The 20,148-nt window shown below is 44.6% G+C and overlaps 1 protein-coding gene across 1 annotated transcript in view; it reads left to right on the top strand.

The window, feature by feature from the left end:
* Positions 1–18,876, top strand: part of DDX47 (DEAD-box helicase 47) — a 38,559-nt gene extending 19,683 nt beyond the window's left edge. The window contains exons 8-12 of the mRNA XM_056523752.1: positions 1,337–1,483; positions 7,606–7,743; positions 10,502–10,572; positions 16,443–16,572; positions 18,564–18,876. Coding sequence (XP_056379727.1) covers positions 1,337–1,483; positions 7,606–7,743; positions 10,502–10,572; positions 16,443–16,572; positions 18,564–18,692 — 615 coding nt within the window. The 3' untranslated portion in view covers positions 18,693–18,876. The remainder of the gene's footprint in view (positions 1–1,336; positions 1,484–7,605; positions 7,744–10,501; positions 10,573–16,442; positions 16,573–18,563) is intronic.
* Positions 18,877–20,148: the final 1,272 nt, after the last annotated feature.

Here is a 20,148-nt window from a genome sequence, read left to right as displayed (position 1 = left end):
CGCGGGGGTCCCGCCGCTTGGGACCCCCGTGATCTTGCACGCAGCACCCCGTTATCTTGCACGCAGCACCCCGTTATAATCTGTCCCCAGAGCGTGTTCGCTCCGGGTCTGATTACTGGCGATCACGGGGGCCGGAGCATTGTGACGCCACGGCCCTGCCCCCGTGTGACGTCACGCTCCGTCCCCTCAATGCAAGCCTATGGGAGGGGGCATGACAGCTGTATACAATGTTGGGTCAATTTCTGCTATATATGTGTTTGAACTCGGACCCAAAAACCTAGCAAAACATATGCATTTGTAAAAATACCCCAATGTAGTCAATAGCTGACTACGTTTGGACCAATAAAGGGGTACTCCACTGGCCAGCGTTCGGAAATGAATGTTCCGAACGCTGTTTTTTTGCGCTGCGGGGGTCGGCCACACCCCTTGTGAACCCAGCCTTACAATGTTCTTTTCTTGGCTGAAGATTGAAAATATCAATCAAGTTACAATTTTTGGGAATCGAGAACCAGTTGCTTATAACAGTTGTTATGGTCTCGGTCTCCTGTGACAATGGTTGTACTAGAATAGATTTATCACAACTTGGCGAAGCACAATGGGGGAGATTTATCACAACCTGTCCAGAGGAAAAGTTGCCCAGTTGCCCATAGCAACCTATCAGATTGCTTCTTTCATTTTGCAGAGGCCTGGTTAAAAATGAATGAAGTGATCTGATTGGTTGCTGTGGGCAACTGGGCAAGTTTTCCTCTTCACAGGTTTTGATAAATCTCCCCACATGTTCTTATATAATAAAGTAATATTGTAGAGAGGGAGTGGAGTCACAAGTCATATTGGGGAAGATTTATAAAAATCTGTCCAGGGGATAGCAACCAATCAGATCGCTTCTTTCATTTTTCAGAGGCCTTATGAAAAATTAAAGCAGCGAGCTGATTGGTTGCTATGGGCTACTCAGCAACTCCTCTGGACAGGTTTTGATAAATCTCCCTCATTGTGTCTATTGAGATCAGAATGGCCCCATAGACTTACATTATAAGTCCATCCTGGTCATGTGACCCAGAGTTGGTAGAAAATGCATGTTTTCTTGATTGTGATGGTAAAAACTTTTGACAATTTTTTTTTTTTTTTATAAGACCGTATCCATTTACTTTCAGTAATATTTTATATTCTCCATGCTGTCATTTGTGTGTATTGTTTTGTGAATCTTAGATTTTATGCCTCTGTTATGCTGCTGCATCAGAATAAGGGTTCAGTAATAATGTTATAAACATGATCTTCTCTTCCATTATTCGTAATGTTTTATTTACTAGATGTGATTTTCTTTGTGACTTACCTCTAGGACAGCTATCTTGTGTACATCTTAAATGAATTGGCAGGAAATTCTTCCATGATCTTCTGCAGCACATGCAACAATACACAACGTGTTGCTTATTTGCTGCGTAATCTTGGATTCACAGCTATTCCCCTCCATGGCCAAATGAGTCAGGTAACGTTTAAATTATGATTTATGTAGCACATTACAAGTTTTATTTTTAATTTTTTTTTTTTTGCATTAGGAGCTACCAGATAATTAGTACCAATACCTAAACAGAAAATACAGCTACAATTAATGAATTGCAGTGCCCAAGTGCAGTCTTGTTAACTGAGACTCCTAAAACATGGCTGAGGAGAGGGATCACAAAATTGAATCCCCCCTCTTATTTCTATCAGTTTCTTTAGAAGGGTGAAGCGGAGATAGGGATTGCAGCAGCATTCTGGATTCACTGAACACATCACTCTGTAAGATTAGGTGGAAGTTTTAAGGTTGATATTTGTATGGTGTGATCCTCTATAAGGGTAAAGCACATATAGTCACATCCCAGCTTTGTGAGGCATGATGCTAATATACAGTTATGTGTATGGTGAGTACAAAGGGGTTAAATAAAATGACCTTTTTTATTTTCTGTGTTATCATCTGTACAACAGTGGATATGAAAACTTTATTGAAGTAATCAGAAAAATATCTTCTCTAGATACTATAACTTGTTTTTCTCTATCGGCTCCATTGGGGGACACAGACTCTGGGTATATGCTGCTGTCTCTAGGAGGTATGACACTATGGTAACCAAAAAGTCGGCTCCTCCCAGCAGGATATACCCACTTCCAGGCCACTGAGCAATTCAGTTTTTGCTTAGTGTCTTAAGGAGGTGGACACTGGTCTGGTGTTCTCCAGACCAGGTCTCATATTTTTCATTTTCTTAGGTTTAGGGAATGTGTTAGTTCTTTATTCCTTTTTCTTTCTGTTTTCAGGTGGGGACTCAGGAACTTCGGTTCACTGTTTCTCCATTGCGAGAGGTGGCAGGCATCTTGGATGTACTGTTAACCCCCTCTCGCCAACGGTCAGCGCTTGGGGTTGTACCTCATGGGTCTCCTCTTACTCATCCCAGGAGTCTTCTGGTAAAAACGGGCGTTCCTCTTGCAGGTCTCGCCCGACCACTTCTTCAAGCCACACGCGTCACTCTTCCAGAGGACGTGCCCGTGGTCACCGCTCTGGCTCTCCTGAGCCATGTACCAGGTCGGAGTCTCCCTCTTCCAGGGCCGCCTCCACTCGTTCGCACTCTCCTGGAGAGCTAGCGGTCAAGGGTTCCGATTCGGCATCCGACTTGGAGGACCGTTCGGACTCAGTGGACACGGTGAACTCATTGGTTATGGCCATAAGAGACACCTTTAACCTAGAGGACCCAGGAACTTCAGAAGTATCCTTTCATCGTGCCCGACCGGCACCCAAAGTGTTCAGTTCTCACGCTGAATTTGAGGCCATTCTAGAATTTGAAAGGAAGTTTCAGGGACTGAAGAAAGTCCAAGCACGATATCCTTTCGCCAAGGACATTGTCTCCAAAGTGACTTCCTCTCCGTCGGTCCTCCGGTTTCCCGCCTCTCTAAAGCTACTACTTTGCCGCTGGCGGATGCAGCTGCCTTCAAGGATCCTGCAGACAAAAAGGTTGAGTCGTTAGCGAAGTATGCCTTTGAAGCAGCAGGTTCTTCCCTGCTTCCTGCCTTCGCCTCCACCTGGGTGTCTAAGTCCCTCTCGGTTTGGCATTCCCAACTCCGTCAGGGCATTCTTTCAGGTTCTACCCCGGACGAACTGTCTGCTCTGGCCCTCCAATGTTCCAAAGCTGGAGATTTCCTGTGTTCTGCTTCCTTGCACCCAGCTCGCTGCGCTGCCTATGCCACCGGTAATCTAGTGGCCCTCCGTCGTTCCATTTGGCTTAAAACTTGGAACGCGGATGCTGCATCTAAGAAGTCTCTCACCGAGATTCCTTTTACTGGTTCCCGACTTTTTGGCAAGCGCCTGGATGAGATTATCTCTGAGGCGACAGGGGGCAAGAGCTCTTTATTACCTTTCGGACGTCTGGCCCCTCTAAAGGGTCCAGCCAGGCGCCTCCACGGGACAAGAAGGTTCCCTTTTTCAAGGCGCGTCCCTCGTGGAAGTCGGACACCAACCGTCCCGATCCTTTTGTGGCCAAGTCAGGCAACTGCAAACCCACTTCTGCATGAAGGGACGCCCCCACCCGCAGCTTTTTCTCGGGTGGGAGGTTGCCTCTTTTTCGGAACGTTTGGACCACGCACCTTCAAGACTCCTGGGTCAGGGACGTAGTGTCCAACGGATACCGGATAGAATTTGCCTTCCTTCCGAGGGATCGTTTTTCCCAGTCCCGTGCTCCCCGATCTCCCTCGCTTGCGAGGGAATTTCGGGAGGCTCTTCAGTCCCTTCTCGTCCAGGGTGTCATTGTCCTAGTTCCTTCAAGGGAACGCTTTCGGGGGTTTTATTCCAATCTTTTCATGGTTCCCAAGAAAAACGGTTCTGTGCGGCCAATCCTGGATCTCAAACGTCTCAACCAACATCTTCTTATCCGCCATTTCCGAATGGAATCTCTCCGTTCGGTGGTGGCATCTATGGATCAAGGGGAGTTTCTTTCCTCGGTGGACATTAAGGATGCCTACCTCCACGTTCAAATTTTTCCCGGACACCAGCGTTACCTCCGCTTTACGGTTCAGGAAGGTCATTATCAATTTGTGGCTCTCCCCTTCGGTCTGGCCACAGCGCCACGAGTCTTTACCAAGATTCTGGCGCCTGTGGTAGCCCTGTTATGGTCAAGAGGGGTCTCAGTGATACCATACTTGGACGACCTCCTCATCAAGGCCTCCACCAGAGCCCAGGCTCTGGAGAATGTGAGCCTCACTCTTCAGACCTTTATGTCGCTTCGGGTGGATGGTCAACCGAGACAAGTCAGTTCTCTCCCCCACCCAGTCTCTGGTCTTCTTGGGGCTTCAGTTCGACTCGGCCTTGGCTCGGATTCGCCTCCCGCCGGACAAACGTCTGGCCCTCTTGTCGGGAGTCCGCTCTCTCCGGATACCATCCCCGGTCACCATCCGTACGTGCATGGAAGTCCTGGGTCTGATGGAGGCCGTACCCTTTGCCCAGTTTCATTACCGTCCTCTTCAGCTGGCGATTCTTGCACGATGGGACAGGTCCCCTCTCTCTCTCGATCGCAAGATTGCTCTCCCTCTCTGGACCCGTCGGTCTCTGCGCTGGTGGCTCCGCTCCCCCCTTCTTCAGGGGCGTTCGTTCCTCCCCCTCCGCTGGCAGGTGGTCACGACGGATGCCAGCCTGTCGGGCTGGGGGGGGGGGGTGTTTTCAGGGATCAGACGGTTCAAGGCCTCTGGCCTCCCCAAGAAGCCCTTCTTTCCATAAACATCCTGGAACTGAGGGCGATTTATCTTTGTCTGAAGCATTGGGAGTCCCTGCTTCAGGGCCACCCTGTCTGTGTCCAGTCGGACAACGCCATGGCTGTGGCGTACATCAATCGGCAGGACGGCACTCGCAGCTCATCGGCCATGTCCGAGGTGACAAAGATCCTCCTCTGGGCAGAACAAGTAGTTCCAGCCGTTTCGGCGATTCACATTCCGGGAGTGCTCAACTGGGAAGCGGATTTCCTCAGTCTGTCCTCAGCCGACCCCGGAGAGTGGTCTCTTCCGGAAGTGTTCGCGCAGATCTGCAACCAGACGTGGACCTCTTCGCGTCTCGACACAACCGGAGAATTCCGACGTTTATGTCAAAGTCCGGGGACCCCCTGGCTCTAGCCGTGGATGCCCTAGTAATTCCGTGGTCGTGCTTTGTACTGCCCTACCTGTTCCTTCCTCTCCCCCTTCTTCCCAGGGTTCTGAGGAAGCTCAAGGCAGAAGGAGTCCCCGCCATTCTGGTGGCTCCAGACTGGCCTCGAAGGGCCTGGTACGCCAACGTGGTCTGGCTTCTGGACGACGTTCCCTTCCGCCTTCCACTTCGTCCAGACCTACTGTCACAGGGTCCCCTTTGCCACCCCAATTTACAGTCGCTGCATTTGACGGCGTGGCGGTTGAGACCGCGGTTCTAAGGGACCGCGGCTTCTCTTCCCAGGTAATTCGCACCATGCTCCGGGCTCGCAAGCCCTTCTCTGCAAAAATTTACCACCGTACCTGGCGGGCTTACTTTCGTTGGTGCGAAGCTCAGACCTTTTCTCCAGTTACCTTTTCCATTCCCCGTCTCCTCTCCTTTTTGCAGTCGGGGTTGGAACAAGGGCTGGCTCTCAGCTCCATTAAAGGTCAGGTTTCGGACCTTTCCATTCTCTTTCAGCGTCCTCTGGCTTCCAATTCGCATGTCCGGACCTTCCTTCAGGGCGTGGCACATGCTGCCCCCCCTTACCGGTCCCCTTCTCCCCCTTGGGACTTGAGCTTAGTTCTAGGCGCTCTTCAGGACGCACTCTTTGAGCCTCTTAGGGAGGTTCCCTTTCGCCTACTATCCTGGAAAGTGGCTTTTCTTATAGCTATTACTTCCATTAGGAGAGTATCTGAACTAGCAGCTCTTTGCTGCTGTCCTCCTTTCCTGATAATTCATCAGGACAAGGTTGTTTTCAGGCCAGATCCGTCCTTCTTACCTAAGGTCGTTTCGGCCTTTCATCTCAACGAGCACATAGTCCTTCTGTCCTTTTTGTCCCGCACCTTCTCATCCCAGGGAGCGTCTGCTCCACAAATTGGATGTGGTACGGGTCGTTCGGACTTATCTTTGTGTCACCTCTTCCTTTCGTCAGTGCGATTCTTTTTTGTCCTTACGGAAGGTCGTCGGAAGGGACAGCCTGCTTCCAAGGCCACCATTTCTAGGTGGATCTGATGTGCTATTTCGGAAGCTTACCGCTGCAAGGGGAAGATCCCACCCTTCAGGGTTTTGGCTCATTCCACCCGCTCTGTGGGAGCATCCTGGGCTCTCCGAAACAAGGCCTCGGCCTCGCAGATCTGTAAAGCGGCCACCTGGTCGTCTTTGCACACTTTTTCGAGATTCTACAAGGTTCATACTTTCGCATCGGCTGATGCTAGTCTGGGCCGTAAAGTGTTGCAGACGGCGGTGGTACAGCCGACTGCCTGACCTGTTTTTCTCTGCCCACCCAAGGGACTGCTTTGGTATGTCCCAGAGTCTGTGTCCCCCCAATGGAGCCGATAGAGAAAAGGAGATTTTTTAGACTTACCGTAAAATCTTTCTCGAAGGATCCATTGGGGGACACAGCTCCCGCCCTTTTCTGGGGTTCCTTTTCGGTTATCTGTCCGAGGGAGTGTTGTTATTTTTTTCTTCTGGTTCTCGGACAGTTCATGGTTTTTTCCTTTTGACCTGTCGGTCTCCTCCTATTGCTCTGAGACTAAACTGAATTGCTCAGTGGCCTGGAGGCGGGTATATCCTGCTGGGAGAATCCAACTTTTTGGTTACCATAGTGTTGAGCCTCCTAGAGACAGCAGCATACACCCAGAGTCTGTGTCCCCAATGGATCCTTCGAGAGAGAGATTTTACGGTAAGTCTAAAAAATCTCCTTTTTAATAGGTGCCCATACACATTATAGTAAAGTTGGCTGAACCCCCTTGCTGAATGCTCATGTGTATGAGGAGGTTGAGAGAGAGAACTGTGGGCCAACAGTTATTGACAATACATGGCCACCTTAAAGGGGTTGTCCAGTGAAAACTGTTTAAAGGGGTACTCCACTGCCCCAGCGTTCGGAACATTATGTTCCGAACACTGGGTGTGGGCTGCGGGGGTTGTGGGATCACGGCCACACCCCTCATGATGTCACACCACGCCCCCTCAATGCAAGTGTATGGGAGGGGGTGTAATCACCTAGCATTGGGAACAAAATGTTCTGAACACTGGGGCAGTGGAGTACCCCTTTAACTGAACATACCAAGACTGCTTGTTTAAAAAACATAAAAACCGCTCCCACAGTGCCTTTAGTATCCTCATTCCTGTTGTCTGCTCCACTCCTCTTCCTGAAGCAGAGCAGAGGACATCGGGAACAGCGATACCGAAGGTACCGTGGGGGCATGGGAGGGAAGTATAGATTTTTTTTTTTTTTTATGTGAAAACAGGCAGCCTGGGAATGTTTTTAGAAGTTTTCTCTAAACAATCCCTTTAATGCTTACAAATAAGTGATATAATACAAGTCATTTGCGTTAAGTTGCTTTAACATTTGTTAAAGATGTTTCTTGACTTTTATTAAACTCCGCAGATGTATAGTGTGTATAATTTATATTCTCCTTTTTTACCTGCAGAATAAAAGACTTGGTTCTTTAAATAAGTTTAAGGCGAAATCCCGCTCCATTCTCTTGGCCACTGATGTTGCAAGTCGAGGGCTCGATATTCCTCATGTGGATGTTGTTATAAATTTTGACATTCCAACACATTCTAAGGTTAGTATTGTTACCAGTAAGGGGTACAGCAAGTATTTCATCCAGTTAGCATACTTTAAACCATTTACATTATATTGAGGAAACCCTGTGTCTGAAGTATTACCTACTGTAGAGGAGCTAATGTATCAGTAAGTGTCACAAGATTGCTAGAATTATCTACCCAGCTTTTTACCACGAGAGAACGGCAAAATGTTTCTTCTCCTGGGGAACCCTTTACTCACACTAGTACCTTTATAGTTTCATGCCCGACAGTACAGAAAAACTTATCCCCTACAGAGTGGCTCACCAAGACCCCTGCCCGAAGCGGGTGCCACCACGCCCTCGCCATATATCTCTATGGGAGAGTTGTTTGGCAATCTTCGGCTCTCCCACAGAGATATATGGAGGGGGTGGGGCGGCCCCTGATTCTGGCAGGGGTCGTGACGTGCCACTCTGGGAGAGCCGGGGCTCCGTACAGACGATCACGGAGCGGGGGTGGGGGCACTGTGGATAAGGGATACGTTTTTTTTTTTTTTTTTGAGAATTGTCCTTTTTAAGGGTGTATTCTTTTAAGGGTTTATTCACATGTACAGTATCCTGCACAGGATTTAAAGCTGCAGATTTGAAACTTTGTTCTCTGTGTTGAAGCTGTGTACTTCAGTATTTTAAACATGTCCCCTATCCACAGTATAGGGCATAAGTGTCTGTGCATGGGATTCCCCCATAATCTATAGAATGGCACCCCAGCTCTCCCTGTGCACGTCCCCTCCATGCATTCTCTATAGGAGTGCACTCTGCTGTCTCCAGCGCTCCCATATTTAATGCATGAAGGTGACATGTTGACCATTTTAAAATCCTTTGAAGGGTAGGGTGACACGTAACGGATCCACACCGTGTTTTACGCTGCTGATCCACTGGTGACCTGACCTATTTTGTGCCTCCAGCTGTTGCCACCTCCCATTCCCCCGCCTCACTCCGCCCCTGGCCTGCTCGCAGCTGCAATCTGCCGCTACGAACAGCCACACGGGGGCTGCGAGTCGCCGAGTCCACTCAGACATCGCGGAGCAGCCACGATGTCTGAGTACACTGCACGTGCGGAAAAAATGGGTCGGGTCACCAGTGCATCTGCAGCGTAAAATGCACTGCGGATCTGTTATGTGACCCTACCCTAAATCAGTATTAGGAATTCTAAAATCTGTTTCTAGGGACAGATAACCAAAGCTCATTTCTTCCAAAAACAGCACCACCACTGTCCTCAGGTTGTGAGTGGTATTACAACTTGGATCCATTCGATTCAATGGAACTGAGCTGCAATACCGCATACAACCTGACGACAGGGGAAGTGCTGTTTCTGGAAAAAAAAATCAGCTCTGTTTTTCCAATCCTGGATAATTGTCTGTTTTGCAAAGGATCTTTGAGTAGGCTGGAATCAGTTTGTCACTCATACTGTGAGGCTGCTTTATGGCTTAGATCTGTTCCATGTTTGTTTTCTCGTGGATTTCACCCTGTTAATTGCATAAGGTGAAAATCTACATTTCCATAACACAATATGTATTTTGTAAATGTGAAATACCTTGGCGTACTCTGACTTTTAAGCAGATTTTTACAATATTAGGATACAAGATTTAGAAAATCCCATCTGCGTTTTTTTTGTACTGAATTTGCTATCCAAAAATGTTATCCAAAGACCTTAATTTGCAGCATAGGTTGCCTGGCAGCTATATAGTATAGATCCGAGAACAGTAAGTGGACATAGAAATAGTATAATTTCTATAGGTTTAGGTAGGATTCAGTGTGTATGTAGATGAATAGGTATTGCAGGTTTTACAGTCATGGCCGTAAATGTTGGCACCCCTGAAATTTTTCAAGACAATGAAGTATTTCTCACAGAAAAGGATTGCAGTAACACATGTTTTGCTATACACATGTTTATTCCCTTTGTGTGTATTGGAACTAAACCAAAAAAGGGAGGAAAAAAAAGCAAATTGGATATAATGTCACACCAAACTCCAAAAATGGGCTGGACTAAATTATTGACACCAAAAATAAGATTGTTTCAAGCGTGTGATGCTCCTTTAAACTCACCTGGGGCAAGTAACAGGTGTGGGCAATATAAAATCACACCTGAAAGCAGGTAAAAAGGAGAGAAGTTCACTTAGTCTTTGCATTGTGTGTCTGTGTGTGCCACACCAAGCATGGACAACAGAAAGAGGTGAAGAGAACTGTCTGAGGACTTGTAACCTTGAGATTGTTGATATTTCTCCACAATTTTGGTTCTCAAGTCCTCAGACAGTTCTCTTCTCCTCTTTCTGCTGTCCATGCTTAGTGTGGCACACACAGACAATGCAAAGACTAAGTGAACTTCTCTCCTTTTTATCTGCTTTCAGGTGTGATTTTTATATTGCCCACACCTGTTACTTGCCCCAGGTGAGTTTAAAGGAGCATCACATGCTTGAAACAATCTTATTTTTTCACAATTTTGAAAGAGTGCCAATAATTTTGTCCAGCCCATTTTTGGAGTTTGGTGACATTATGTCCAATTTGCTTTTTTATCCTCCTCTTTTGGTTTAGTTCCAATACACACAAAGGGAATAAACATGTGTATAGCAAAACACGTGTTACTGCAATCCTTTTCTGTGAGAAATACTTCATTTTCTAGAAAAAATTCAGGGGTGCCAACATTTACGGCCATGGCTGTATGTACAGGTGCACAATTTGGCCATGGAAATGTTCCTCTTTTTTTTTTTTTTTTTTTTAAAGTTTTTCTATTGTCTTACAGGATTACATACACCGGGTAGGCCGAACGGCTCGTGCTGGAAGATCTGGGAAAGCTATTACTTTTGTGACACAGTAAGTTGTTCTGTATATCAAAGGGGTACTCCCGTGGAAATTTTTTTTTAGTTTTTTTTAATCAACTGGTGCCAGAAAGTTAAACAGATTTGTAAATCACTTCTATTAAAAAATCTTAATCCTTCCAGTACTTTTTAAGGGCTGTATATATACTAAAGAGAAATCCGAAAAATAAATACATTTCCTCTGATGTCATGACCACAGTGCTCTCTGCTGTCCATTTTAGGAACTGTCCAGAGCAGCATATGTTTGCTATGGGGATTTTCTCCTGCTCTGGACAGTTCCTAAAATGGACAGCGGAGGTCAGCAGAGAGCACTGTGGTCATGACATCAGAGGAAATGCATTTCTTTTTTGGATTTTTCTTTATTATACAGCCCTTAAAAAGTACTGGAAGGATTTAGATTTTTTAATAGAAGTGATTTACAAATCTTTTTAACTTTCTGGCACCAGTTGATTTAAAAAAAAAAAAGTTTTCCACAGGAGTACCCCTTTAAGAAACTGTCTTACCACCTTGCAGTTTTACACCTTAGTTGCAATCGAAAGAGATGAGTCCATTCTCCATACAGAACAGTCGATCTTTAGAGTTTCATTCAATTCTTTTCTAACCAGGGTGCCTTCAGCTCTTGCAAAACTACAACTCCCAGCATGCCTGGACAGCCGAAGGCTGTCCGGGCATGCTGGAAGTTGTAGTTTTGCAACAGAGTAAGGGGAAGGTGGGGGTTACAGAGTAAAGTTAAACAGATTTGTAAATTACTTCTATTACAAAATCTTAATCCTTCCAGTACTTATTAGCTGCTGAATACTACAGAGAAAATTCTTTTCTTTTTGGAACACGGTGCTCTCTGCTGACATCATGACCACAGTGCTCTCTGCTGACATCTCTGTCCATTTTAGGAACTGTCCAGAGCAGCATATGTTTGCTATGGGGATTTTCTCCTACTCTGGACAGTTCTTAAAATGGACAGCAGAGGTCAGCAGAGAGCACTGTGCTAGTGATGTCAGCAGAGAGCTCTGTGTTCCAAAAAGAAAATAATTTCCTCTGTAGTATTCAGCAGCTAATAGGTACTGGAAGGATTAAGATTCTTTAATAGAAGTAAATTACAAATCTGTTTAACTTTCTGGCACCAGTTGATTTAAAAAAAAGTTTTCCACCGGATTACCCCTTTAAAGCAGTGTTTTCCAAACAGTGTGCCTCCAGCTGCTGTAAAACTTTAACTCCAAGCATGCCCAGACAGTTGACTGCTGTCCAGACATGCTGGGAGTTGAAGTTTTGCAGCAGCTGGAGGCACATTGGTATAAAGTCCTGCTATATCAGACTCCATGTGGGAGATATATCAAAACCCATAGCAACCAATCAGATTGCTTCTTTCATTTTTCAGAGGCCATTTCAGAAATGAAAGAAGTGATCTGATTGGTTGCTATGGGCAACTCAGAAACGTTTCCTCTTGACAGGTTTTGATAAATCTCCCCCCATATAGAGAGAGGTAGAATTCTTTCCTAGAAGAAATGGTAGGGAAGAACTACCGTATTTTTCGCCGTATAAGACGCACTTTTTCTTCCCCAAAACTGGGGGGGAAAAATGTCGGTGCGTTTTATACGGCGAATATACCCCTATCGCGGCGGTCCCTGCGGCCATCAACGACTTGGACACGCGGTTAATACAGGACATCACCGATCGCGGTGATGCCCTGTATTAACCCTTCAGACGCGGCGATCAAAGCTGACCGCCGCGTCTGAAGGGAAAGTGACACTAACCCGGCTATTCAGTCGGGCTGTTCGGGACCGCCGCGATTTCACCGCGGCGGTCCCGAACAGCCCGACTCAATAGCCGGGTTAGTGCTTACAGGACACCGGGAGGGACCTTACCTGCCTCCTCGGTGTCTTCTCCGTTCAGGGATCCCCTGTATGGCCGGCGCTCTCCTTCCTCGTCATCACGTCGTCATGTACGTGTGTCGGCGTGCGTAACGACGTGATGGCGGCGACGGAGAGCGAGGATACCCGTCCGGCAGCTGAGACGTTCCGGAGCGACGGGGACACGGCGACAGCGATGGAGCGACATCCAGGGCAGCGGTGACGGGTCCGGAGCGGCGAGGACACGTGAGTATTACCTCCTATGCAGTGGTCTTCAATCTGCGGACCTCCAGATGTTGCAAAACTACAACTCCCAGCATGCCCGGACAGCCGTTGGCTGTCCGGGCATGCTGGGAGTTGTAGTTTTGCAACATCTGGAGGTTCCGCAGGTTGAAGACCACTATTGGGTTCAAAATCTTTATTTTTTTAAAGATTTTGCACCTATAAATTGGGTGCGTCTTATACGCCGGTGCGTCCTATAGGGCGAAAAATACTGTACATGCACACAAGGTCCGATGGAGCCTGTATGGCTAAATGACTGTACTGAAGGATGTGTACGGCTTTGCCTCTGTGTGTTTGTCTGCTTCACATGTTCGTTGTTGGTGCCTTCAGAGGTGGAAAGGGGTCCCGTTGGCCCCATACACAACAAGCTGCAATGGCATGTGTGTCCTGTCACCTTTATATCATAGTTAGCGGCTGTTGGCAATTCTGGGGATTGTGGTACTTGTGATACTTCTGTTTCCTAGCTTTACCTGTTTTGAACAGTAGAGGGCATAATAATACTGTTCGTTATTAGTAGCAGCCCATGTTATGACCTGGGGGAGGCGCTACAAGGCCTACATTTCCAGTGCAGAAGCTTCAGCCTTCAGATGAATGACCATCTCTGCAATGCATAGATACACCAGATCCACAAAAAAGCAGCAGGGTACACAAGGAATACTCTTGGTAGTGTAACAAAGTAATTGATAAATAAAGCCTCCATTGCAGAAAAAAGGAAAGGAAAAAAAAATGTATAAAAACCCTGCTTTTGATTTATTCTTTTCCTTTCCTTTTTAATTTTATTTATGTTCTTGAAGCCATGCCAGGCACCGCTCTGGAACCCAATGGACGCTCATTAACCTATTGGGAACACAGGACAGACATATCTGTACACCCTAGCTGCCTGGCAAATCACATAAAAATCTAATGTTCTTGTGTCCTCAAGGCCAAAGTGGGCTGTCCTTAAAGGGGTACTCCACTGGAAAAAAAAAAAATTTATAAATCAACTGGTGCAAGAAAGTTAAACAGATTTGTAAATGACTTCTATTAAAAAATCTTAATCCTTCCAGTACTTATTAGTTACTGTATGCTCCACAGGTAATTCTTTTCTCTTAGAATTTCTTTTGTCTGACCACAGTGCTCTCTGCTGACACCTCTGTCCATGTCAGGAACTGTCCAGAGTAGGAGCAAATCCCGATAGCAAACCTATACTGCTCCAGACAGTTCCTGACATGGACAGAGGTTTCAGCAGAGAGCACTGTGGTCAAACAGAAAATAAATTTGAAAATAACTTCCTCTGGAGCATACAGCAGCTGATAAGTACTGGAAGTAATTTGCAAATTTGTTTAATTTTCGGACACCAGTTGATTTAAGAAAAAAAAAATGTCCTCCACCGGAGTACCCCTTTTAACCCCTTAAGGATCCGGGCTTTTTCAGTTTTTTCATTTTCAATTTTTCCTCCTTAACTTTAAAAAAATTTTCTCCTAAAATTATATATAATGGCTTATTTTTTGCGTCACTAATTCTACTTTGTAATGACAAAGTAGTCATTTTACCCAAAAATCTACAGTGAAACGGGAAAAAAAATCAATGTGTGACAAAATTGATGAAAAAACACTATTTTGTAAGTTTTGGGGGCTTCCGTTTTTACGCAGTACATTTTTTGTCAAAAATGACACCTTCTCTTTATTCTGTAAGTTCATACGGTTAAAATGATCCCCTACTTGTATAGGTTTGAATTTGTATCACTTCCAAAAAAAATCATGAATACATGCAGGAAAATTTATACGTTTAAAATGGTCATCTTTTGACCCCTATAACTTTTTTATTTTTCTGTGTTCAGGGCGCTTTGCCGCACGCGGTGATACCACATATGTTTATTTTTATTATTATTTACATAATGTTTTTTTTATTCTTGGAAATGCCGAGTGATTCAAACTTTTATTAGGGGAAGGGATAATTGAAAGGGTTAATGATTTTTTTACACTTTTCTTATGCAATATTATATCTCCTATAGGGGGGGCTATAACATTGCATTAACTGATCTTTTACACTGATTGATCCATCTCCATAGGAATGGATCAATCAGTGTTTTTGGCGATTGATTGCTCAAGCCTGGATCTCAGGCATTCATTCGGCGATCAGACAGCGGAGGAGAAGGTAAGACGACCTCCTCCTGTGCTACAGCTGTTCGGGATGCCGCGATTATACCACGGCGATCCCGAACAGCTCCCTGAGCTAGCCGGGCACTTTTACTTTTGTTTTTAGCCACGCGGCTCAGCTTTGAGCCGCGCGGCTAAAGGGTTAATAGTGCGCGGCACAGCGATCAGTGCCGCGTGCTATTAGAGGCGGGTCCCGGCTTCACTATAACGCCGGGCCCGCCGCGATATGATGCGGGGTCACCGTGTGACCCCGCGTTATATCGCAGGACTGGGACCCAGGACGTACCCATACATCCTGGGTCCTTAAGAGGTTAAGGACTTAGCCCTTTTTCGGACTCGGCCGTTTTTTGCAATTCTGACCACTGTCACTTTAAACATTAATAACTCTGGAATGCTTTTACTTATCATTCTGATTCCGAGATTGATTGTTTTTTCGTGACATATTCTACTTTAACTTAGTGGTAAAATTTTGTGGTAACTTGCATCATTTCTTGGTGAAAAATCCCAAAATTTGATGAAAAAAATGAAAATTTTGCATTTTTCTAACTTTGAAGCTCTCTGCTTGTAAGGAAAATGGATATTTAAAAGAATTTTTTTTGGATTCACATATACAATATGTCTACTTTATGTTTCCATCATAAAATTTATGAGTTTTTACTTTTGGAAGACACCAGAGGGCTTCAAAGTTCAGCAGCAATTTTCCAATTTTCCGCAAAATTTTCAAACTCGATATTTTTCAGGGACCAGTTCAGTTTTGAAGTGGATTTGAAGGGTCTTCATATTAGAAATACCCCATAAATGACCCCATTATAAAAACTGCACCCCTCAAAGTATTCAAAATGACAATCAGTAAGTGTTTTAACCCTTTAGGTGTTTCACAGGAATAGCAGCAAAGTGAAGGAGAAAATTCAAAATCTTCATTTTTTACACTTGCATGTTTTTGTGGACCCAATTTTTGAATTTTTGCAAGTGGTAAAAGGAGAAAGTTTTTACTGTTTTTTGTAGCCCAATTTCTCTTGAGTAAGCACATACCTCATATGTCTATGTAAAGTGTTCGGCGGGCGCAGTAGAGGGCTCAGAAGGGAAGGAGGGGCAAGGGGATTTTGGAGAGAACATTTTTCGGAAATAGTTCTTGGGGGGCATGTCACCTTTAGGAAGCCCCTAGGGTGTCAAAACAGCAAAAAAAACACATGGCATACCATTTTGGAAACTAGACCCCTTGGGGAACGTATGTGTATATGTATTGTTTTTTACTTTTTATTTTGTGTTAGTGTAGTGTAGTGATTTTAGGGTACAGTCACACGGGCGGGGGTTCACAGTAGTTTCTCGCTGGCAGTTTGAGCTGCGGCAGAAAATTTGCTGCAGCTCAAATTTGCAGCCGGATACTTACTGTAAACCTCCGCCCATGTGAGTGTACCCTGTACGTTTACATTGGGGAGGGGGGGGGGACATCCAGCTGTTGCAGAACTACAACTCACCATGCTATTTTTTTCACTCTGCTTTTATGGCATAGTAGAACTGAGGAACTTACAAGGCAGGTGTGAACTTAGCATAAAACTGTTGTGAAAAGTTCCTCATTTTGTCAATTTCTTTTTAAGGTATGATGTGGAGCTGTTCCAAAGGATAGAACATCTGATTGGTAAAAAGCTTCCAGCCTTCCCCACCCAAGAAGAGGAAGTCATGATGTTAAATGAGAGAGTGTCTGAGGCTCAGAGATTCGCTCGTATAGTAAGTTCTGTCCTAAAATATATACTCTATCGTGTTAGTTCTGATTTTGTTGGAGGAACCTGACAGCAAAGATGTCACCTTGCATACCGGATCAAGCGGGTCTATGGTAGCATCATCAAGAAGCAATGCTAATACTAGGATGGAAAAAAGCTTAAAGGGGTACTCTGCTGCTAAACATCGTATCCCCAATCCAAAGGATAGGAATAAGATGTCTGATCACTGGGGTCCGGCCACTGGAAATTTGGACGTGGCGTAGCTGAAGCGCCAAACTTCTGTGTTTTGAATGCCTCGGACACCCAGAGATCGCAGGGGGCCCTAGCTGCCGGACCCCCGCAATCAGATTTTAATTTGAAAGAGAATGTGTCATCAGATTGTTTGTCAAGTTTGTATGTTAATCATATTTAAAAAAAAATTTTGGTGATGTTTTTTCCAACTTTCGATTTCACTATCTATATTTTATAATAATCTTGACATCTTGATTTCTGACCTATAAGTCTAAAACTAAGCTGAAACTTCCTATTCTGTACAGATCACTTCACAGTAATGTCCTCCTTCTCATGATTACAGTTAAAGGTGACACTGGTAAAAAAAGAGAACTTTTAACAACATTTTACCTTTTTTAGGTCATGTTACATTTTAACACAGGACCCCTTATTTGATAGCAGCTATCACAAGTCTTGCATCCATTGAACTTGTGAGTTTTTGGACAGTTTCTGCTTGAATTTGTTTGCAAGATGTCAGAATAGCCTCCAAGAGCTGCTGTTTGGATGTAAATGGCCTCCCACCCTCATAGATCTTTTGCTTGAGGATGCTCCAAAGGTTCTCAACAGGATTGAGGTCAGGGGAGGATGGAGGCCACACCATGACCTTCTCTCCATTTATCTCCATAGCAGCCATTGATGCAGAGGTATTCTTTGCAGCATGAGATGGTGCATTGTCATGCATGAAGATGATTTTCTTACGGAAAGCATAGTTCATCCTTCTGCACCAGGGAAGAAAGTGGTCAGTCAGAAACTCCACATACTTTGCAGAGGTCATCTTTACATCTTCGGGGACTCTAAAGGGGCTGACCAGCTCTCTTCCCATGAGTCCGGCCCAAAACATGACTCCAACACCGCCTTGCTGATGTCACAGCCTTGTTGGAACAGGGTGACCATCCACCAACCATCCATTACTCCATCCATATGGACCATCCAGGGTTGCACGGCACTCATCAGTTAACTGGACTGTTTGAAAATTAGTCTTCATGTATTTTTCTGTCCAATGCAGCTGTTTCTGCTTGTGAGTATTGGTTAGTGGTGGCCGATTAGAAGGTTTATGCCCAGTTGCAAGACTCTGGAGGACTCTACACCTTGATGTCCGTGGGACTCCAGAGGCACCAGCAGCTTCAAATATGTTCTCTTGATCCGATGCATAGATCTAGCAGAAATCTTCCTCAGTGTGCCTTTATCTGCACTAAACCCGTCTGTGCTCTGAATCCGCCACAAATCTCTTAATAGTGCGACGATCATGCTTAAGTTTTTGTGAAATATCTGTTTTCATACCTCGTCCAGGGCATTGAACTATTTCACTCTTTTCGGCAGCAGAGAGATCCTTTTTCTTCCCCATATTGCTTGAAAGTGGTGTCGACTTAATAATGTGGAACACCCACCTTTAATAGTTTTTCCTTACATTGGGCTCACCTGGCAATCTAATTATCACACGTGTCTGAGATTGTTTTCAGTGATCCTGAAAAAGAGCCTGAAACCCAATGCCATCCATGAGTTAAACTGAAAAACAAAATATTTAATCTTTGTGACACTTAAATATCATCTGCATAATAATTTGGAACAGGGTGTAGTAGTTACATTCCCTTTTAAAGTGCTTCATTGTTTTATTGTAAGATTTAGTAAAAGTTTGTGCACCCGTATTACATAGAAGAAAGTCTGTGGGGAAACTTTCTATTCTATAGGAGGCTTAAAAATAATGTTCTCCTGTTTTTATCTTTACAGGAACTAAGAGAAAGTGGAGAAAAGAAGAAGCGACCTCGGGATGAAGATGGTGACGATGCAGAAGGGTCTCTGGGAGTAAGAAAAAAGGTTGCAGGAGGGAAATTTAAGAAGAAGAAGAATATTCACTGAAAAGACAATACAAAACTATAGCAAAAAATTGTAAATTAATGAAATGTTATTATTCTTACTGGATGAGAACTGTCAGAAGATTTCCACCACCTTAGGCCCCTTTCACACTACATAATTACTCTGTTTTCGAAGTTCCGTCAGAAAATCGGCAGTAAAACGGCAGTTACAAAATCCTATACGGCTGTTAGAAAATCCCATTATAGTCTATGGGATTTTTCTAATAGCCGTTATAGCCCGTTATTAATAACGACCGTTATTTTGTGACGGAAGATAGTAACGGGAGAAATAGTTCATGAACTATTCCTCCCGTTACTATCTTCCGTCACAAAATAACGGTCGTTATTAATAACAGGTTAAAACGGCTATTAGAAAAATCCCATAGACTATAATTGGATTTTTTTACGGCCGTATAGGATTTTGCCGTTTTACTGCCGATTTTCTGGCGGAACTTCTAAAACGGAGTAATTGTGTAGTGTGAAAGGGCCTTATACTGAATATAAAAAAAAAACTACTTTCCAATTACCTTCAACTCCTAGCATGCCCGGACATACCCCCAGCTGTTGCTAAACTACAATTCCCATCATGCCCGGACAGCCTTTGGGAAACATTGATTCTTGTTATTATGTTAGCCCAGTCTGGGCTAAGTAGTCAAGTGGGCTGTCCTACTCAGCGATTGACCGCTATCTGTAAATAAGTGTACATATAGAGAGAGCTGTCAATCACTGAGTAGCACCGCCCACATGACTACTTAGCCCAGAATGAGCAGAGATTTACATGAATAAATGACAAGTTATGCTGGAACTTTTCCCACAATACTATATATCAATCTGCACAGCTCCTCATGCTCTATAACATGATGCCTGCATGTTTAATGCGACAGGTTCCCTTTAAGTGTTTGAGCTTGTAAATATCACATGATAATATTTTATAACTTAAAACATAAAATTAACATACATTTTGCTTACATGTTTGTTTGAATTTTTTGGCGTTAAGTTTTGGTGATTTTATGTTTTATTATTGCATTTGCATGAAAATATTTTAGGGCAGATTTATTATTGCAAATTCACCAGAATTGTGGCATAATTCACACCAAAAAAGTGGCTCACATGACATTGTAGAGACTTTTCCGCCAAAACAGGTGTGGCCTCAGCAATAGGGTGTGACTTGTGACATTGTGTGGTGAAAGAGACATTGGCCAACATTTATCGTTGTCTTTAGACAGTTTTTTGTGTCCAGAAAAGGCGCAAAAAAGCCACAAGCAGGGTTTATTTGTGCCTTTTTTGCGCATTTTTGGTTTACACATTTCTGCCGCTTTTGAGTTGGAATCCACTGATTTTGGCAATACACATGATATGGAAGGGTTTTATGAACTGCGCCTTTTTGGGAAAAGGCGCAAAGCCACTGAAAAGTCTCTAAAACTACAGCAGCCCAGACTTAGCTTAGCTTTTTGGTGTAT

Source organism: Hyla sarda, chromosome 6 (genome assembly GCF_029499605.1).
Source record: "Hyla sarda isolate aHylSar1 chromosome 6, aHylSar1.hap1, whole genome shotgun sequence".
Taxonomy (NCBI): Eukaryota; Metazoa; Chordata; class Amphibia; order Anura; family Hylidae; genus Hyla; species Hyla sarda.
The sequence above is the reverse complement of the archived record's forward strand: the minus strand, read 5'-3'. Positions and strand labels throughout refer to the sequence as shown.